Here is a 21,327-nt window from a genome sequence, read left to right as displayed (position 1 = left end):
ATTTCTAATTAAAAAAGAAAAATAGTTATAAAGATCTAATAAAAATTCAGTATAAAATATAATATTTTTATTCTAATTTGAAGTCTTCTTCTTAGTCTTTAATCCATGCATTTATGAATCACCATAATTGATTAGATATGTAGCTACAATTGATTATGTGTTTTTTTTTAAGATAATCGAATATATAGATGACCACAATTGATAATGAATTAACATGTGAAATTAATTGTGAACATGTTTAAGTTTTTATATTTCATGTTAATTGATTATTTATGGCTTCATAATATGTATGATGTTTGCATGACATTACAACCATAATCTATTAAGGTGGTTAACATAAATGAAAAATAAGTCACATAATAAATGAATTATATGTTGTTTTTTTATTGCCTAATCAATTATATTTGTGTGTTATCTTATGTTTTTTTTTTCAATAATTGTGACTTGGTGTGTAATGTTAAGTATTCTCAATAAATTTTAAGGTTATGAATTTTTATTTTTTTTATTGTTGGCTTGGCTTATATTTTTTCTATTTGTAAGTTCCTCACTTTCCATGATCATTATTATTTGAGTATGATAGGTTGACACCATAAATAATATAAAAAATTTACTTAATAATTCAATAAATTAATATTTTAATATTTTTAATTTAAAATATTATTATAATGGGTTGTATGTTATCTATTTTTTTTTATGTCAAATAAATCTTTTCCTTTCTACTTGGTTCCTTGGTTGATTTGGACTCCAATTTGCTTTGGTGGAGGAGGTTCTTTCTAGCTTTGTTTAACATCAATACAATAAACTCTTATACCTTGTTTTGCATATTTGAGGATTATATGATTGTATATAATTTTATGGAGTATATGTTCAGGAAGTGTAAACACTTATTTGATAATTATACTATATTTAATCATTATAATCAAAGGTTTAACTTGCATCTATCATGATCTATTAGACGCAAGAAAGTTATAATTGTTTGGGTTATGTTGATTATGGTGGTATCTTAGGAGCAGTTGGGGTGATTAGATTGGCAACTTCACTTTTTTTCTTGGTGTACAAAATGATCTTTATGCTTAGATTTATAGGAGTCATTTTGGCTATTGAGATCTCATGGGCTAGTGGTTACAAACATGTGTGGCTTTTTGTTGTGTCAAGTTTTTTCTTCTCTTTTGATTGTCCCATAGTCTCTTAGAGGAAAATGGAGAAAATGCATGAAGCTTTGTGAGACTAAGAAGTTCAAGACTTTACACATTTATAGTAAAGGAAATCACCGTGAACATAAACTTACTAATTTTGATTTCAAGTGGTTTAACTCTCTCCCTTAAGCTATTAGTTTAGATTCTTCTTCATAATAAGTTTTAACTCCCTATGTTCCGTTTTGTGAAGTTTCTTTTTAGAAATTTCACTATTTTTTTTAACAGTACGATACATCGTAACCCCTCAACAACCATATTCAGAGTCCTTGCACATCTATCATGTTGGGCCTTCTTCCAGGGCTCAACAACCATATTCAATTCCTTAACACAACTATCATGTTGGGCCTTCTTCTAGTGCTCACCAACCTTTTGGTCAACCAACTCATATGTTCCTGGTACACAGACTATCAATAAAGTATGTTTCCCCACCCTTTGCACCAACAATTTCTTCCGAGTTTCCATACATTTGCATCACACGAAAACATGTTTTCTGCAACGTCTAACATATTTTCTACTTCCCTCATGCCACCTCCATTAGTATACCGTCCACTTTTACCGTCTCATTGTTATCATCCCTCCCTGCCTTCACAGGGGTTTGGTAATCCACCACTTGACCAAAACCAACCGGAACCTACTTACTATAGTCCAAACAATCAAACTTGTGCCTCCATGAACCACAAAGGTGGAGAAATAAACCACCATCTGACTCCTCTTCCCATAAATAGTCCCTTTTCATTTATGCAATAAAAAAAAAAATCTCATTATTTGTATGAATCCTAGTTATCTTATATTATTTCATTATTTTTGTTTCGCTAAATTTAATCATACAAATTTCTTCTATTCAAATAATAAAAAATACAACATAATTACACAAATAATAAACTTCACAAGTAATATATATTTCAGAAAACCTAATCGCTTCATGTCATCAAATTATTCAACCAAACATTCTATAAACCAATAACTTTAAAAAAATATTGATTTTTTTTATAAAAGAACTTAACCTAATTCTTTCCTTTTTAAAAAAACATAAAAAAATTTAACCAAAACTAAATTTGTGCATGAGTGACTCAACTTCAATGCAAAATAATCAAACTAAAATTGTACACGGGTAACACAACTTCAATTATATTATTATGCACTAAAGTTATGTCATTCATACATAACTTTAATTAATTAACATAAATAAATTTGTAAATGACATATAACTTCAACAAAATCATTTAGAAAATTGTGTATCATGCCTCAACTTCGTCTTCATTAGCAAATTCGTTCCACATTTCTACGAATTCTCACTTAAAATTATTTTGATCCAACACAACTTCACCCAATTTTATAAAAATAGTTTTTTTTCCCAAATCAATAATAAAAGTTTAAAATTGTCACATTTACTTACTTTAGCCTAACAATGTATTTACAATTTTATTAATTAAAAAGATTATCAATCATATAAACTTTCATAATTCTTTTTTATTTAGCTTTACCTCTTTTCCTTGAGCTTGACATTTTCATTTTTTACTCTCTTTTTTTCTAAAAATGTATAATTTTCTTCTTTCCAAAATCCATCCCTCAAATAAATAAATAAAATTAAAGAATATTATATTAGGTGATGAAACACGCGACAGGCGATAAAACTGGGTTTTGAAGTATTGTTGGACAGAAGTGAGAAAGAAATCAGCGTCACTGCATGAGGACAAGAAAAAGATCGCAACTTTTCAGACAGATTAATAGCGTCGCTACTCTACGATTCCCCTTTTTACCTTCACATTCATCATCATCTTCTTCACCGTCACTGTCCTTTGAGAAACCATGCTGAAATCCCGCACGCAGATTTTCCACCCTCACACTCATACTAGCTTCTTCACACTCCTAACAAGTACACGTACTCTTCCCACCTCCAACACAACATCATGTGTTTTCACTGCTCCAACGTAAAAACAAACACAGCAACCGAAGAAAGAGAATAATGAGATCCTGAACTAACACACCACATAACAACACAACTAGAACTACCATTTTCACCACTTACTCACTTTCTTTTCCTACCAGTCTCTTCTTCTTCTCCCACCAGTCTCTCACTATCTCTTCACTTCATTAACTCTATCAACAACAACATTGTTCTCCCACTCTCTCACTCACCCACCAACACCATGCATACACTCTTCAACATTCTTCTCTTCTTTCTCGCATTTTCTTCTTCTTCTTCTTCTTCATCTTCTCCTTCTTCACACCCTCGCCGTGTCCTTCACCAACCACTCTTCCCCAGAATCTCTTCCCCTCCAACACAGCCTCCAGCTTTATCCCCGAAACCCCAAAAGCAACACCATTTACCCAAGTTTCCATTTTCATCTTCTTCATCCTCGTCGCCGCCACCGCCGCAAAAATCTTTCTTTCCTTCTTACCATTCCCCTCCACTCCCTCCTTCCCCCACCGTCGTTGCCACTTTTCCCGCTAACATCTCCTCTCTCCTACTCCCCCACCCCTACTCCCACCACCACCGCTCTGCCGCCGCCCTCGCCGTCTCCCTCTCCCTCTTCTCCCTCGCCCTCCTCGCCGCTGCCGCCTTCGTCCTCCTCCACCGCCGCCGCGCTCACAGGACTTCCTCCTCCGACACCACCCATGACGACGACGACGACAAAGCCTCGAGATCCGACAGCCTCCGCCTGTTCCCGCCGAATGCCGCCGCCTCCGACGGCGCCGATAGAAAACCCCGCGGAAAGTCCTCCCCGACGTCGGAGCTACTCTACCTCGGCACGGTAGCGAACTCGGTGAACTCTACACTTGACTCAAGCTCCAGCCACCACCACGATGGTTTCCGGCCGCCGTATCAAAAACTCGGCGACTCGCCGGAACTGAAGCCACTTCCTCCTTTGCCACGTCACAAATTCAAACAGTGGATGAATGAAGATGACGATGATAAAAATGTGAAAGAAAATGTGGAACAGCAAGAAGAGGTAGAAGAAGAAGAGGATGAAGAGCAGTTTTTTTCTCCAAGAGGTTCTTCTGATGGGAACAAACAGCATAGTCCTCCTTCTCCTTCTGCCGTTGCTGCTTCAAGTTCCCGCGTGTTCCACGAGGATAGTAAATTCGGTTCTACAAGCTTCACTTCTCGAACCCCTTCGTACCATCGTTCCAATTCCCTCTCTTTCTCTCGTTCCCCGTCTCTTAATTTCAGCCCCGCGAGTGTTAAGTCACTGCCTCCAAACAACCCTGTTTCCCCTCCTTTCTCTTCATCATCTTCTTCTCCCAGGGAAGAATGGCGTGTTCCTTCAAGGGACACAAATTCTCCGGCGAGAAATTTACCTCCTCCACCTCCGCCGCCACCTCCGAGGCGGATTTGGGAGGCTCCGGTTTCTGTTAGGAAAGAGAGTGAGGAGACTCTGAAGCCAAAGTTGAAAGCTTTACATTGGGATAAAGTTAAGGCCAGCTCGGACAGGGTCATGGTTTGGGATCAGTTGAGACCCAGTTCTTTTCAGTAAGATATCATTTCACTGTGTCTACACTGTGTATTGTTTTTATTGTTGTTGTGTTGGGAGCTTAATGATTGGAGGTGCAGGTTGAACGAGGACATGATTGAAACGCTTTTTGTGGTAAATAATTCCAAGGAGGGTTTCGGGGTTGCGATTAGAGATAATGGTCGGCGCAACATAGTTCATTCTGCTTCTCCCATGCCCCTGGAGAATAGGGTTCTTGACCCTAAGAAGTCTCAGAACATTGCCATTTTGCTTAGGGCTCTCAATGTTACTATTGACGAAGTTTGCGATGCCCTCAGAGAAGGTGCTGATCCGTTTTTGCTTCTACCAAGTAAAATTAATGAATATATAGAAAGATGGAGCTATTTGTAATTATTTAACACTGCAATGCTTATTCTTTATTCTCATGTTGCAACAATTACTTCTGTTACGTGTTATATGCCTTTTGTGCTATTGGTTGTGTCTATGTAGCGTTCTTAACTTCATTATCATGCAAGGGATGCTGATATCCAACACTCCTGTAGTATTTTTATTCTTCATCTGTCTTGACATTTTTTGTGTAGTTCATGGTCAACTTCTTCTGGCATAACAACGAACTTTTTTTTATGCAATGCGTTGTCCATATCATAGCTACTCAATGATTCTCATCTTGTTTGAAGAACTCTGCTTCTCTTCTTTCTCTCCTAAGCTGTTCTTTTTCGGGGGGAGATATTAAAGCTTAATTTTACTGTCTGCAGGCAATTGTGATACGTTGGGAACAGAACTTCTTGAAAGTTTATTGAAGATGACTCCAACTAAAGATGAAGAATCTAAGCTGAAGGGATTTCAAGATGAATCGCCCTTCAAGCTTGGCCCAGCTGAGAAATTTCTCAAAGTTGTTCTTGATATACCTTTCGCTTTTAAGAGAGTGGATGCTATGCTCTACATTGCTAATTTTGATTCAGAATTAGAATACCTTAAAAAGTCCTTTGAAACTCTGGAGGTATATGTGTTCTGAACTCATTCCTCACTCCTTCAGCCTGATAATTTTGTTTGCTTAATTGGGATTTTATGAACCAACTTGACCTCAGACCATTGATGGAGCTGAATATTAGCTAATACAATACTATTTTTGGCTTATTATTCTAGCTTTCCACAATCTCATGTCATGTTTATGGTTTAATTAATGTAGTGCTCAAAAGGCTACAGAGACTCCTCGTGATCCAAAAGTTAGAAACCAATGGCATAAACTTTGGGGTTATGTCTCTAATTGGCTTCATAGTTCAATGCTTGCCCGTCCATTTACACACACCAGGAAAAAGCTTGTTTTGAAAATATTTCTGCCTTATCTCTTCTCCACTACCTCGTGTTTTGGGTCGGTTCCTTCTCTATAGAATATAATGAAATAAATAATATTTTACCATCAATGTCAATTATTGGAGGATTTTCCATGAATTAACCATAGTGCTTCCTTTCCAATTTAGGAGAAAATCATGAACTTGCATTCTATGAAGTCCAGAAATAACATTTGGTGTCGATACTGGGTCTGTGATGGGGAACCATGTGTGTATGTTCTGTAGATACAAAAGTATCACGGCAGAGATTATAAGTTTTAATTATTTGGTCATGATGGAATGAAGGTTGTAAGCTATACCTTCAGATTAAAAGGGAGAAGTTTCTTTTTCTTTAAGAATAGTGGTTGGCTAACTACTAGCTTCCATCAAATCATCTTACCTCAGGCAAATACGGTCTTTCTTTTAGGATGCTAAATTTGTGAAAATAACCTTGTTTATTCTCAATATCAATGCATTATATGATAAAAAAACCGAATTATCTTTTACTTTTTTAAAAAGTTTGCCAAAGAAAGAAATTTCCAAAATAATTCCTTTTCCATAGTGATTAGGTAGGCACAACTAGACCTGTATAGTTTTGGTAAGAGTTTGCTTAGCTTGAGTTATTGCAATTTGTACCAATGTACCAGTTGTTCTCAACTTCTCGTATTTCATCCTTTTCCACAGGTGGCCTGTGAGGAATTAAGGAATAGTCGATTGTTTTTGAAGATACTTGAAGCAGTGTTAAGAACAGGAAATAGAATGAATGTTGGCACCAATCGTGGTGATGCTCATGCGTTCAAACTGGACACACTTTTGAAGTTAGTTGATATTAAAGGAACTGATGGAAAGACTTCTCTGTTGCATTTTGTTGTACAGGAAATTGTCAGAACGGAGGGTTCTCATATTTCTGGCTCTAACCATCACCATGCATCTGACAATGTCCACCAATACACTCTCCAAGATGAGGTTGACTTTAAAAAGCTTGGCCTGCAAATTGTTTCGGGACTGAGTGGGGAGCTCACCAATGTTAAAAAAGCAGCTGCTATGGATTCAGACGTGCTCAGTAGTGATGTTGCTAAACTTGCCAGAGGAATCGAAAAAGTTGTGCAAGTAGTGAAATTGAATGAGGAGTCACCTTTGAAAGAAACTAACCAAAAGTTTTCGGAGGCAATGAAAGGTTTCTTGGAAAGGGGAGTGCAAGAGATTTCAACAATCCAGGCCCAAGAGAAAAATGGCCTCTCTTCAGTGAAGGAGATAACTGAGTATTTCCATGGAAACTCAGCAAAGGAAGAAGCTCATCCATTTAGAATTTTTATGGTTGTGAGGGATTTCCTTTCTATTCTTGATGGTGTTTGCAAGGAAGTTGGTAAAGTGAATGAGAGAACTTTGGTTGGTTCCCGTCATTCTGTAATGCCTGCAAATCCTATAATGCAAACCTTTTTTCCTGAGATTATTGGTAAGCAACTATCCGATTCCTCTGAATCTGATTAACCTCCTAAATCTAAATGGACCAAGTTGTAACAGGTTGATGTAGTTTGCTCATGTTTGGTCAGTGATGGGTTAGAATATCAGTCAAGTATTATCTTGTGAAGTGACATTTTCACTAAAAACCACCGAGTGTGCTAAAGACCCAGCTTTACCCCTTACCTGTCATGATGAAAAAAGAGCTCATGCTATCACAACTTTGTTTTCCTGCCGATATAGCTCTGTATATGTTTTATTGCCTAGGTTATATAACAAGGATATTATTTTCTTTGTGCTAGGTTGTCTGTTTCTGTATTAATAAATTAATGACAAATTTTGGATTTATTTTTCCAGATTTTGATGTAAATTGACTAATGTGAGAGTAAGATGTTGAAATTACTAATACAGTAGTTGTTCCATGTTGAAAGCGGTACATATTTGGCCAAAACTTGAATGAAAAAAATAAAAACCTTCAAAATTCAACAACGAATATAGCTTGTGATTGATTTTCGATATATTGGTCAATCCACAACTACGAAACTTCTGGCATAATCACATATTCAAGAAAGTTCTACAGATATTCATCAGATATTTGTGTTAGGTGTGCTCCTTTACCGGTTGAAGATTACCATCTTTTTTAACCAAAGTTAAGTTCTCAGCATCAATGCGTTCAAGCACCTTCCTTGCTTCCTCTTCTATAGCGGGAACAACATGTCGAATCCTTAACCCATTTTCAACGCTCTCAGGATCAACACCAAATGTGAAGTAGAATCTGTTAGATACCTGTTTGGAGAAAAGCATGAAATGGAGTGAAATGGCTACATACGCAAACATCTACATTCATTTTTTGTATTCCATTAGATAATAGATACATAATCTGAGGTTAGCTTATTAATTATTATCCAACTTAATTTTAAAATAAAACTAGGCACAACAGTCGTAGGACCTCTTCGCTCTCTCTCAAAAGTATAAAAGACAAATTTTCTGAGAAATCTTCTCACTACTAAATTTTGTGTCAGAAGGAAAGTTGTGATATGTGCATCCAGAAATTTTAAGTAGAATACTATATTATAGTGCTGACCTCACTGGAGCGGTCCTCAGGCTTTGTCACATGTGCAATAACCTCCACATTCACAAGGGGTTCAGCTAGGTTGTCAAGTTCCGTATATAGAACACAAGATTTGAGACGAAGAAAATTTCCAACGTCCACCTGCAACATCAACTTGTTTCAGCTCAATGTCTTTTCTATTGAATATAAAATTTACCAATATTTTTTCTACCCAGCCCATGTTCCAAAGTGATGATCACATGAAAATCACAACCATAGATCACTACTGATTATAACATCATTGTATATTTAGAAGAAATAGTATTGTCCTTGATGGGTACTTACTGGTTTCAAAAAATCAACATGATCAACTTCTAAGAAATGAGGAGCAGCACCAGCAAAGGCATAAGCAGTTGAAAAGGCAAGTTCAAACGCTCTTCTCATCAAGAATCCCCCAAAGATACGACCATGGATGTTTCTTTGCTGTGGCTGGCAGATAAAAGAGTTTTGTAGGCAAGTATCCTTCATCAGGATGCTATCTCTGTTAGCCAATGCTGGCATGTCACAGAAAATACGCGCTTCAGCTAATAGTGCTTTGAGCCTAGAAGTGTCTTCACACTCTCCATGTTTCTGTTCTTGATTCTTTCTTTTTCTTATCTGGTTCCTTTCTTCTGCTTCTTCCCAGAGCAGTCTTTCTTGCTCACTTTCAGGTGAGATCTGGTTAATTGGGGCAGCTTTTCCAGTGGCAGAGTCACGAGCAACAAATGTAAACTTGGCTACAAGTGCAGGTGAGTTTGATATATTGGGATTCCCTGTTACCAATTTTCTGTGTCAGGTAAGCTAATAACGAATGCCATGCAGGATTGGCAGTGGATTGAAAGACATAACATTACAAAGATATAATTTGAGCTTATAAAACTAGAACATAATAAACAGGCTTCTAATCAATATTTGTTTGTTGTTTTGATACAATACAAGCACCTACTAGTGCATTAAACTATATTAAGAGAAAAGAAAAGTAATCCAGTAATATATGAAAATGCTCATCCCCTGATCACTCCATCACTGGAATTTTACTTCCATCATTCCGAACGTTTTCATGTTATTTACAGCAGCATGTAAATGTTCACGCAAAACAGCATACTAGGATAAGGGATTTAACACAAACAAATATGTAAACCTTCACCCTTTGCACCACAAATTTGGACAAAATAATTATAACCAAACTTTGATAAGTTCCAGATTATCTATTTACTAGAACTGCACACTCAAATGATGGGGCTGTGGTTCTTACATTGGCTTTCTGACAGTACCGCACTTTGATAACATGCAGCATTAAATGAAAATGAACATGAACACACAACGGAAAGAAAATTGAGCAAAATTCATGCATGACACACAACACATGTATTAATAGAACCTATAAAGCTAATGGTTGTTGCAACTTTATAATTGATGTAAGTAAATTGTTGTATTAGAGTTTCAGTTAGTACCTAGGTGGTTAGCCAGCTACAAGCACATAGCCCTCGCTACCTTTTCTCTATAAATAGATGTTGTATTCTCTTGTCTCAGATCATCATCTAATTCAATCCTAACCGAATTTCACATGAATAGATAGACCCTTTACTCTGTTTCATCTCTAAGACGTGTTCCCTAATCAAGTTTCTCAGATTCTTATTATGTATATAGGAACATGTTATCTGTCTACTTCTAACCACTCACTATTGTAGTTAAAAAATAAACCATAATCTCATAAAACAACGGCCAAAGAAAGCAGAGTCAACTTGCATTCATCCTATAGTACCTTGTGCGGACTGAATCAGTTCCAGTTGAATCTCCATGGATGACCGGCCAACCCATGTAACAGCACCAACAATGGTTAAATCAGCATCAATATGGATCAGCTTCTTTAGAACCATCTTATCAACAGAAGCAGTTACCAGTAGAAGGGGCCTTGCAGTGCCATCTTCATTAGAACAGTGCTGCTCAAGAAGGGAGGGAATAAACTTCAATAACCAAAACCAATAAATACAAAGAATCTCCCCAAGTATTGTTAGCCACACACTTCTGAATGAAAACATCAACTGATGAATATTTCAACACATCCATCACGGTCAATTTCTTCATCAAACATTATTTACTTTTCCCTTACAGTAAAGGTTTATTTATTTTTGGTTCTGCACAAGTGTTTATTACTGAAATGCTTTCACGGTCAAGATATTATTTTTTTCATAGACAGTTCTGTTACATACACAACCAGAAAGTATAGCTATATTTAGACAAATTTCTACAAGCACTTATAAAGAAAAGAAAAGAAAAAACCCTTAGTTAAATTCATTTTATGTACAACAAATTTAGAGAAAATATATTACATTAACCAACTTTCACAAGTATAAATTAATTTTAATTTATAAAAAACTATTTCAATTTTTCTCTTTAATGTAAAATGTTAACAACTAAGAGGAGTTTCTTTTTCAGAAGAAACAAGTAATTAAAAAAAAACTTGAAACTGTTGATCAAAATGAGCAAAACCCAAGATTTTGAATCCAGCAAATTACATAATCCAGAAGTAAAATTGGAAAAAGAAGTGGACCTTGAATGCAACGGTACCAGCGAGAGCATCAAAGTCCTCGACGAGCTTGCCCATCCTGATGTGATTCCAGGGGTTCCGGTACTGCTCACGAAGCATGTGATCAGAGGAGAAGTTGTAGAAGATGGTGGTTCTGCTTTGGGAGGGGGCTTTGGGAAGAGAGGGGCCATTGGATTTTTCCAAAGTGGAGGATCTGGCTTCCCAGAGAGCGTATATGGCAGGGGAATGGAACAACCCCGGCCACAGACTAATGGGTTTGCGGTTAGAAGAGCCCGCATCGATAAGAACAGATCTTGATGTGGTTGGTGTTGTTGAGGTTGTGGTTGTTGGGTCTGTGGTGGAAACAGTTGACAAATGATTGGAAGGGCAAGAGGAATTGAGTCTGAGAAGATGGTGGAACAGTGAAAAACATGGTTTTGGGTTTCTCAAGAGTTGCATGGAATGAAGGTGGAAACTGAGTGCAGGGTATTCCCTCAAAGTTGGAGAGATTCAGGAAATTTTCAATAGTGACAACTACTTGTACTTGATTCTCCCCAAAAACACATACATCTTATATTCACAATAAATATTAATATTTAAAATCTTTTTAATAAAAATACAAGCAAATACAAAATGTTTTAAAATTAAAAAAATTCTAAATTTTTATAAATAATTAAAATATTAATATTTATTAAAAACGTAGAGGGAAACATGATTGTCAAATACACATTTTTGTTTTTAATATATTATTAATTACCGTTTTAATTAGGTTTTTTTGACCATGATAGAGTTATTTTTATTTTTATTTTTATCAAAATGGAGTCCGTTTAAAAAAAATTACAAATTTAGACAAGTCGTGCCAATTCGGCACGACTTCATATGCAGAAGTCGTCTCAATTAGGCACGACTTCTGCCCTGTCATATTGAAGTCGTGCCAACTTGGCACAACTTCTGCCCTGTCATACTGAAGTCGTGTCAACTTGGCACGACTTCTGCCACGTCATAATTTTTTAATTTTATTGTTTATATATTGGGTAGTAAGTTATGTAATGTTAAAAATTAATTTGATACATAATTTTCTAAGAGTGTTAGTTTTAAGGAACAAAAAATTGGATAATTGTGTATGGATCATGTTTGAATTGAATGAATAAATAAATAATTTACTTCTAGTTCAACTTTATAGTTTTATTTTATATCTTGTAATGGATCTTACTAATTTGTTTAGTTCTAATTAATTTGTTCTCATCATTACGTGTTCTTTAAAATCATTACTTCTCAAGCTATTTATTTTGCAAATTCACAACAATAATTCTCTATTTATTTTCCAAATACAATAAATTTTCATTTATGTATTTATTTCCAAATTCAATAATAATTTTCTTCATTTTTTAATTAATCAAATAATCAAGTTATTGTATTACATTACTGTCAAACATGATCCATACACAATTATCCAATTTTTTGTTCCTTAAAACTAACACTTTTAGAAAATTATGTATCAAATTAATTTTTAACATTACATAACTTACTAAAAAAAATAAAAAATTATGACGTGGCAGAAGTCGTGTCAAGTTGGCACGACTTCAGTATGACAGGACAGAAGTCGTGTCAAGTTGGTACGACTTCAGTATGACATGACAAAAGTCGTGCTTAATTGGGACGACTTCTGCATATGAAGTCGTGCCGAATGGGCATGACTTGCCTAAATTTGTAATTTTTTTTAAACGGACCCCATTTTGGTAAAAAAACAAAAAAAATAACCCCATCATGATAAAAAAACCTTTTAATTAATATCTCAAACAAATGTCATTTTAATTTTTAATAAATATTAGTAATAAATTTAATTATATTTTTGGAAAAAGAGTATGATATTTTCTGTAGGACGAAGAAGTATATATTTTGATGGAAATGTTATTCAATTGAACTACTTCACTTTTATTGTTAACCAAAATTAATTCGGTTTAATCTAATTTATTTTGGTTTTTTAAGTTTTTAATAGCAAATCTACAAATATTAAAATAAATTGATATTTAGTTTCTACAATGCGATAAATATCGTTTTTATATATAACTAAAATTTTAACAAGATGAATGTTTTAAATTTGCAATAAATTAAATCATGATATAAAATTAAATTTCAGAATAAAACAAAAAAGATAATTAAGTAAAAAAATGAAGATAAAAAAAAAACTAAGTACAATGAAATTATTGTAGAGAGATGTTTTTTTCTACTACATGTTGAGAAAATGTGTTATAATTACGAAAGATGGTTGAATATTTTCTTTGTAAGAGAGTGAGAACGTCACTCTCCAAAATAATTTTAATTTATAATAAAAATTGAGATATGAGTCAATGTAAATTATCTTTCATTTAAAAAGGTTGCTTAATTCATTACTTATAGCTCATTGTCAATAATACAAGATTAAGCAAGATAGATATGCATCTTTCAATCAATTATATATATATATATATATATGTTTATAGTGTGAAAATATTAGAATGGATTTTATTTTTATTTTTTAAGAAAATTATTAATTTTTTCTAAAATTTGTTGTTATTTTGATTTCATACTTTTGTTTCCTATAACTAGTTCCAACTAGAATCTCAAATTAAATTAATTTTACAAAATCGATTTTAATATTTTTATATTACAAAAATTTAGGTGGTCTAAAGTTTGAATCAATAACAAAAAATAATTTCGTGTTATAATACAAAGATAAAAATATATATATAACCTTATATTTATTAAAAGTTCTTGAGTGAAATGTGAGATCTTCTTTCTAAAATAAAATTAATAGTAATATAATATGGTTATTTGACTTCATTAAATTATTTGAGTAGATTTAAAATAAAATGTGTTTTATAAAAATAAAATAAAGTTAGGTGATTAAAGAGAAAACAAAATGTTTGCAATGGGTTGAAGTTGATATTCAAAAGTAGAATCACGTGTCACTCGTTTACTAGATGTTATATTTTCTTCTTTTTCACGTTTATTTAGTTTCTAGTGTGTGAGAGTGAGAAATGTCTTGCGCTTTAATGTTTATAAAAATTGTGGATGATAGATAATTTCTAAGCCTGAACACGATTTTGTTGTATGCGATTGGAGGATTAAGAACATAAAAAATGAGTGTTGTGTACATGGATTGCTTTAAAGTGTTGCAATATCAACTATTATGTATTCATTTATTATGTAGGAATTTTAATTGATGTAAACTTGGGTTCTTTTAGATTGATTTCTGGATTCAAGAGTAATATTTGTTCTTATAATTTTATTGTATGATATGTGGCTTCCTGGTTCTCAAAATATTAAATTAATTAATTTAATTTGTGCTCACTAAAATGTCATTATTTTTGTTGCTGTAAACAATGCTTTAGAATCTTAGAATCCTATTAATTTATGATTTGATAATTAAGTATTGAAAAAATAATTTAGAATATTGGTTTTCCAAGAGATTTTGACGTAGAATTATGGTTTGGAGGATGATCTAGGTAGATAGAAGATGAAGATATATCTTATAACAATAAGTATCAAGAATATTTTTGTTAAGTACAATATAAGCTTAGTTTGTTAGATGAAGTAAATACTATAAATTTTTGTATATTGTTTGTCAGACAAAGCACTTGTGTCTTACATGATCTGTTATTTTTCGTAATTCATCATCAAAGTATCTTCATGTTTTACACTTTGTTGTGACAAACACTTAATAAAAAAAATGTGGGACCATTGGTTTTTTCTCTAACAATCTTCCCCTTTTTTTATGTTGCTTAAAAATATAAAGTTTAAACTGGAGGTTTTTATAAGGAGATAATTGTAGATTAAGTTTTCACAAATATATTTTAAACACCAACAAACTTGCAGATAATATATCATAAAACATGTGTTTACGGTTTCTCAAATATTGTAGTTTTCATTATTTAAATCATATCTGCAAGATATAATCCTTAATCGAGTAAGTACATATTATAGTGTGGTTGAAAATGAATACAAAACTTTAATCATAAAATCAAACAATATAACATAGCATGTTACATTTTCATAGCAAAATAAAAACGTACAACTTATCAACTTGAAATGCTCCTATGTTTGTGTATATTCTTTTGAGCTAAAACTCCCCATTAACCTGTACTCTCCCTAAATCACCATTTCTCGCTTGAACACCACCACTTCTCCCCTTTTTAAAAGCAACAATGATAAAAGGGTGGTCAGACCAAATTGATATATTTAGTGAATCTCTTCCATCTCTTCATCGTTAGAGGACAAGACCATTGACGCAAACGATGTTGTTGGCAAGAAAGGCTTTCATCTATGATTGAGCTAGAATGTAGTCGTCACTCTCCATTGACTAACTTCATGAATGGTTGTCACATGCTTAAAGACTTGGTTCAAGAATAACATTAGTAACATCCAAAGTAGTTCTCAAATGATCATTCTCACTCCAAAGAACAAAAGCTTGTACTTGAGGCTTAAAGATAGAAAACTATAATGCAAGTTAGCAATACTATACAAAAATAAATAAATACTCAACCTAAGTAGGGAAGAAATACATCTTATAGATTATACTTAACTTTGCTAAAGAAGGAGGAAACATTATGTCCATGTAGGGGAACCTCTAAAGCACCATTGGAGAGTTTTACTTATCTTTTTTTTTTTTATGGAGATCTTGAAGATCATACTCAACTTTTATAAATGATGAAGAAGTGTTTGATGAAGAAAATAATCTTGAAGAAGTATGAGTATGGATGTTGTCATATGGAGTGCATTTTGTAGTCTTAGTTAAAATAGAATTGTTTAAAGTGTCTAGTATATCTTGATCTAACTCCATATATCATAGCCATGGTGATGATCCGAAGCACAAGTGTTTTTATAGCTATTTTTTTAAAAATGTGTTAAAGCTTTTACAAACTGTTTTTCTGGACTGCACGTGTTTTTCAATTTGTTTTTTTTTTTTGTGAAACAATTGATTTAAATCTTACTATACCAAAATGTTTTGTTTTATCAAAAATCATTTTGTTCCCACAATTTTCAACTACACAAAAGTTGGTTATGTTTCCACCAAGAGTATTTCAAAAATATAATATGTTTTTTCAGCTTTTAATCAACTGTTTTTTAACAACTTTAAAAACTGTTTTAACAAAATTGTTATGATTTGAATCCTATAAAAGGATGACTCCGTTTCAATGCAAATCATCCCTTGCAATACAATTTGCTTACTGCTTTCAAAGAATTTTTGAGAGGTTCTCAAAGAGAGTTTAGTTTTTGGAATATTTTTCTCAAAATTTTTTGAAGTTCTTGTGCTATTTTCACATTGGCTTGAGATTAGAAGTTTCATAAAGGTGCTGCAGCTGTGAAGATCCGATTTGAATCTCTTAGTCTGCATATAAGGTGTATTCTTTCCTTAAATTATTTTCTTTGTAAAGGTGTGTTAATATGCTTTTAGATAGAGTTTCTTGAAGTAGGAATTTGCTGAAATAGTGTTTTTCAGCTTATCTTTTTGGTTCTTGAAGGGTTCAAGAACCGATCTTTTAGAATCTTTGTAAAAGATTGTTGTGAATTAGTGGATTCCATCTTAGTGTAAGATGAGACTGGATGTAGCTCAGCATTGAGTGAACTAGTATAAATCCCTGTATGTTATTCTTCTCTCATAATCACTGTTTTTTAAAACTGCAAAACTGATATAAATAGAATCTGTTGCTTTGGAATTAAATCTGTTGTTTCACTGTATTATTAATCTTTACTATCTCCTGTTATCAAGATTCTAAAAAGAAATTTATCAAACTTAAAAATTGAAAAGTGTCTTTGATCTTTGACTGTTTCATACTAAAATCAAGCTATCAATAAACAATCTAGAATTAGAATTGTTTTAATCTTACCATATAATAGGTTATTTGAAAGTGTTTTATTGGTTTATAAAATAAAATCTTGCTTGACAGATTAAAAAACAGTTTTTTCTATGAAGACATATAGTGTGATACAACTCAAATAGCCAAGAAGATGACCAAGAACACAAGAGACACTTTACACTTTGATAAGTCATCTCAGCATCCAAGACAAGACCCCACCAAATGTCGAAAGGACCTCTGCAGAAGAAGAATTGGACATAAACCAGAGCGTTAGATGTTCTTTCTTCTGGTCTTCTTACAAGACAAAATGTTTGTAAATAAATTGGGCTCACTTTAGGGTCCAAATAGAAGAATAAGCTAGAGTAGGTTTACATAGCAAAAATATGAGTGTATATTAAGTGTTTAATACCAATTTAGAAATGATTTTATAATTTTTTATTAATAATAAAAACTACTTTAGATACCACTCATTTTTTAGTCTCTAAAATAGTATTTAATTTAGTCAATATAGTGATTAATTATTTCTTGTCTCTAAATTTAATTGTTATTTAGTGATTTTCTTGTAGTGAAATTTGTCTTATTAAAAGGTTTCAATCCTTAAAAAAAAGAAATAGATCAATTTTTATGGTGAGATATGTTTTTAATTTTTGTAATTATGTTAGAATCTGATTGAAAGTTCAATATTTGTACAATGTTGTACAAAATTTTTGTATTAAAAAATAATTAAAAATTATAGTAATATGACTTTTAAGTTTGAAAGATGTTATTGTAAAATAATAACTGTTTTAACTTATATCATAATTTTTGAGATATAACTTTAAAATTTATTTTTGTTAAATATAATTATAAGATATAATTGATTTAAGGTATGAAATAAAATTTATAAAAAAAGTAAAAAAGATATTATAGTTATATTATGTATTATTCAATCTTGTCATAAAACAAAATTTGTATATTTGTGTATTAAGTGTTTAATACATAATTTATAATTTAATTCTAAAAAAAAGTTATTGTATGCATAAATAACTACACCATATCAAAATATAAACATTAGGTAAAATAGTAATAAACATTAGGTAAAGTTGTAATACATTTATAATTATGATTTTAATATATATATATATATATATATATATATATATATATAACTTAAAGTCAATCATTATATTCATAAACAAATTATAAATTTTAATATAGAAAGAAGATAAAAGAATATATTATTGTTTTTAATAGCAAGTCTTCCATGTTTAGCTTAAAATTTAAAACATAAACAATTTTATAAATAAATAAATATTAATAATATAGATAATAATTTTATACCATGTTTCATTTATAATAACACACTACAAATAATTAATATAGTGTTAGTATTCAATTATATAACATGATATCCGTAGCTAATCCTATGTTGGCACAAAACATAATTTCACAGTTCTATGTTGTACATGATCTCTTATTGAATAGGACAATTGTTCCTTGTTTTTTTCTCATCTGCTATATTAAATTACCTCTCCATTTTTTCACCTATATATCTATATCACACTATCCCTACAATTTGAAACTTCCTCTTTCTTTAAAGCATAAACCAACTTTTCAAATATTTAAATACATGTTCTAGAATATTTAAATTAACTTCCCTTAGTTTAGATTGAAAAAAAGACTGTTAAGCACACTTTGTATATGATATAAAGTCTAAGATGGAGGAGGAATCCAATCATCTGTCTATAGTATGTGTTGTCTACTGGATTGGAATCCTTTTCCAGGCCAAAGTGTAATGACTAAGAAAATAGAAAAAAGAAATGCAAGGGTTGGTAAAAAAAATGTGGAAAGATAAAAGAGAAAGAAACTTCAATTTATCTTGATTAACATTATAGAGAAATCCCAAGTTTTGATTATTAAGAAGTTAAGAAGATTCAAATTTTAAAATGAGCAATATTTTGAGTAAAGAATCTACCAAAAGTTTTATATAATATGAGACAGACCCAAACACTAATAAGGTAGTCTTTTAAAAATTAATCACTAAAAAGTATTTAATTACAAGAATTATAGAAAACAAGGCTTTGCTTTTTACACCCCATAATTACTACTTGAATCTCGTAGTTTTTATGATGACCATTTGGATTACCTATTTCAAAAATTTCCCATTTTTTAAATAAGCTTTCTAGAACAAACTTTCTTTGGGATATACATTAACAATTATTTTTTTTATACAATCACATTACAACTCTTAATATTATTATTTTAATATTTTTTCATTTTATTTAATTTCAAATTTATCTTTTAGTATATATATTTATTTCTAAACTCATCACATCAAAAATTGTATAAAACTTTAAAAATTCTCAATATTTTTCCTTTTCGAAATAAACTTTCTATAACATATGAAATGTTTTCTAAAACACTATATAAACATCCACCTTGCATAATCCAGGAACATTATGAATTGAGCAATCCAAAAGGTAAAAAAAAACTACCAAACAATAAAATCTCCACCAAACCCAACGTTTTTTACGTCTCCTTAATAGAGGCTTCAAGCTTCCTAAAGACCCCTAGCGATGCCTTGCTCGGTGGTGACGAAATTAGCTACATGCTTTCCAGAATCCTAAGGATAATGGATCTCTGTGGACAGAATCACTTTCCACCAGGGTGCCCACACATTCGTGTGTGATGGGGTGTAGGAACAACATGAGTATAACAACAGTGTGGGCAGAGAGGAGGTGCAAAAGAGAAAAAGAAGAAGAAGACATACATTAGAGGCGAAGACATGGTGGTGCAGTGAGAAAGAGTATTCAGTCTTTTTTGTTGTTGAGAAGAAGGTGCATGTAGTAAGCCTGGGGTGCAAGAGATAAAAGCTAGAAAACAAATACAAGGTTCAATAAAAAGCCCAATACGAATGATTACAAAACACATAGAATGCTCAATAAAGATCCAAAACCAAAAACTACAAAATGATACAAATTTTTTATCTTAGTTTCAAGTTTCTTCCATGATTTTTTTATGATGTTTCATCCATGATGTCATCACGTAGCATTTTCAACTCTTGTAAATCTTAAAAAAGCAAACCTTTGTCCTTTCGATATGAGTCTCCTTAATATAAACATTTCTTAAACACCTCTAAAATAAGATACATAAGTTTTTGAAGATATAAAGAACTTCAAATTCTTATTTTTTTTAATGGAATTTGAAATTTTCTATTTTTAAGTAACCTAATTAATTTCATAAAAAAAATTAATTTTAAAGTATTTCAAATTCTCCGTAAAGATAAATTACTTTCTAAATTCTCGGTCCAACTATGAAAATTAAATTAGAATTTCATTAAATAAACACTTCTTATCGATTTTATTTGTTTTTGAGGAACTCTCTTTGGAGATAAGATTCTTGCTTTGTTCTCTCTCCTCCAAAGGGTTTTGGTGTGGCTAGGGTTTGTGTGAGTGGTCGTTCAGTCTCCAGTTTGGTGTTGGACGGTGGCGGCGCAACAACTCTTGATGTCTACATCCAAGGTGTATTATTTCCTTCAATTTCTTCTTGGAAATTTGATTGCACACAAACAAAGTTGCCACCTTTTTCAAGTAGTCAGTTCTAATTTGTGGTAAAGTCAAGATTTTTATAAAGAAACGTGTGTGGGTCCTGCTGGCGGTGGTGTCAAGGCATTGCACACAACAAAAGTTGCCACCTATTTTGCCTGCTCTGGTGCGCAGCGGTGGTGCGACCAGTGGGATAGTGGATACTGGGGTGGGCTGGTCGGCGACTGAGTGGGCTGGTCGGCAGCTTGTTAGCCTTTGAGAATGGTGGAAGGCTCTACGGGTTTCATCATCCCATGGGCTTGTTTGATGGATCAAGAAGTGTTTCCTAATAAGAAAGTGTCTGCTATGTCAGGCCAAAGGAAGACTTTTGTTTAGGCTTTGAGAAATACATGTGACATTCCCTTATCCCAACTATCTACTCCTTGTATTAAGGGAGACATGGTAGTTGTACAGGTTGATGAGGAAGATTACTTGGCTTGTCTTAAGGATTTCAATACCCATCTACATGGTCAGATTATTCTATCTAAGGGGGATAAACCTCTCACACACCTTGATTTAACTAAAAAGTTGCAGCTTGTGTGGAAGGCTATTGGACCATGGAAAACAATCCCTCTTGCGAAGGGTTTTTATGAGTTTGAGTTCTCTTCTTTAGAATACATGCGGTGGGCTCTCGTGATGGGTTCATTGCAGTTATCTCTTGGTTTATTGAGATTGTTTGCTTGGACAAAAAACTTTGTTCCAACTATGAAGAGTACTAAAACCCAGCCCGGGTTAGAATCTACCATTTTCCTTTGGAATATTGGAAACTAAGGGCGATATTTTCCATGACCATATTTTTTTGTACTCTTTTGTCTTTAGATGATCATACCATGAGAAAGAATAGGAGTTTATTGGCTAGAG

At 32.7% G+C, this 21,327-nt stretch overlaps 2 protein-coding genes across 2 annotated transcripts; one reads left to right on the top strand and one right to left on the bottom strand.

Annotated features, from left to right (window-relative positions):
• The first annotated feature begins 2,847 nt into the window (after nucleotides 1-2,847).
• Nucleotides 2,848-7,799, top strand: LOC137806528 (formin-like protein 1). Its single transcript, XM_068606714.1, has 4 exons — nucleotides 2,848-4,671; nucleotides 4,753-4,973; nucleotides 5,407-5,651; nucleotides 6,667-7,799. Exons 1-4 carry the CDS (start codon nucleotides 3,347-3,349, stop codon nucleotides 7,471-7,473), a joined length of 2,598 nt encoding a protein of 865 aa, XP_068462815.1. The 5' UTR covers nucleotides 2,848-3,346; the 3' UTR covers nucleotides 7,474-7,799.
• A 125-nt stretch (nucleotides 7,800-7,924) lies between these two features.
• On the bottom strand, nucleotides 7,925-11,620 carry LOC137806529 (acyl-coenzyme A thioesterase 4, mitochondrial). Its single transcript, XM_068606715.2, is given in 6 exon segments — nucleotides 7,925-8,132; nucleotides 8,134-8,229; nucleotides 8,528-8,656; nucleotides 8,840-9,306; nucleotides 10,299-10,476; nucleotides 11,088-11,620. Coding segments are annotated over 6 exon segments (1,344 nt in total). The 5' UTR covers nucleotides 11,523-11,620; the 3' UTR covers nucleotides 7,925-8,093.
• Nucleotides 11,621-21,327: the final 9,707 nt, after the last annotated feature.

Source organism: Phaseolus vulgaris, chromosome 3 (genome assembly GCF_051622355.1).
Source record: "Phaseolus vulgaris cultivar YP4 chromosome 3, ASM5162235v1, whole genome shotgun sequence".
NCBI lineage: Eukaryota > Viridiplantae > Streptophyta > Magnoliopsida > Fabales > Fabaceae > Phaseolus > Phaseolus vulgaris.
This window is presented reverse-complemented; position numbering and strand designations above follow the sequence as displayed.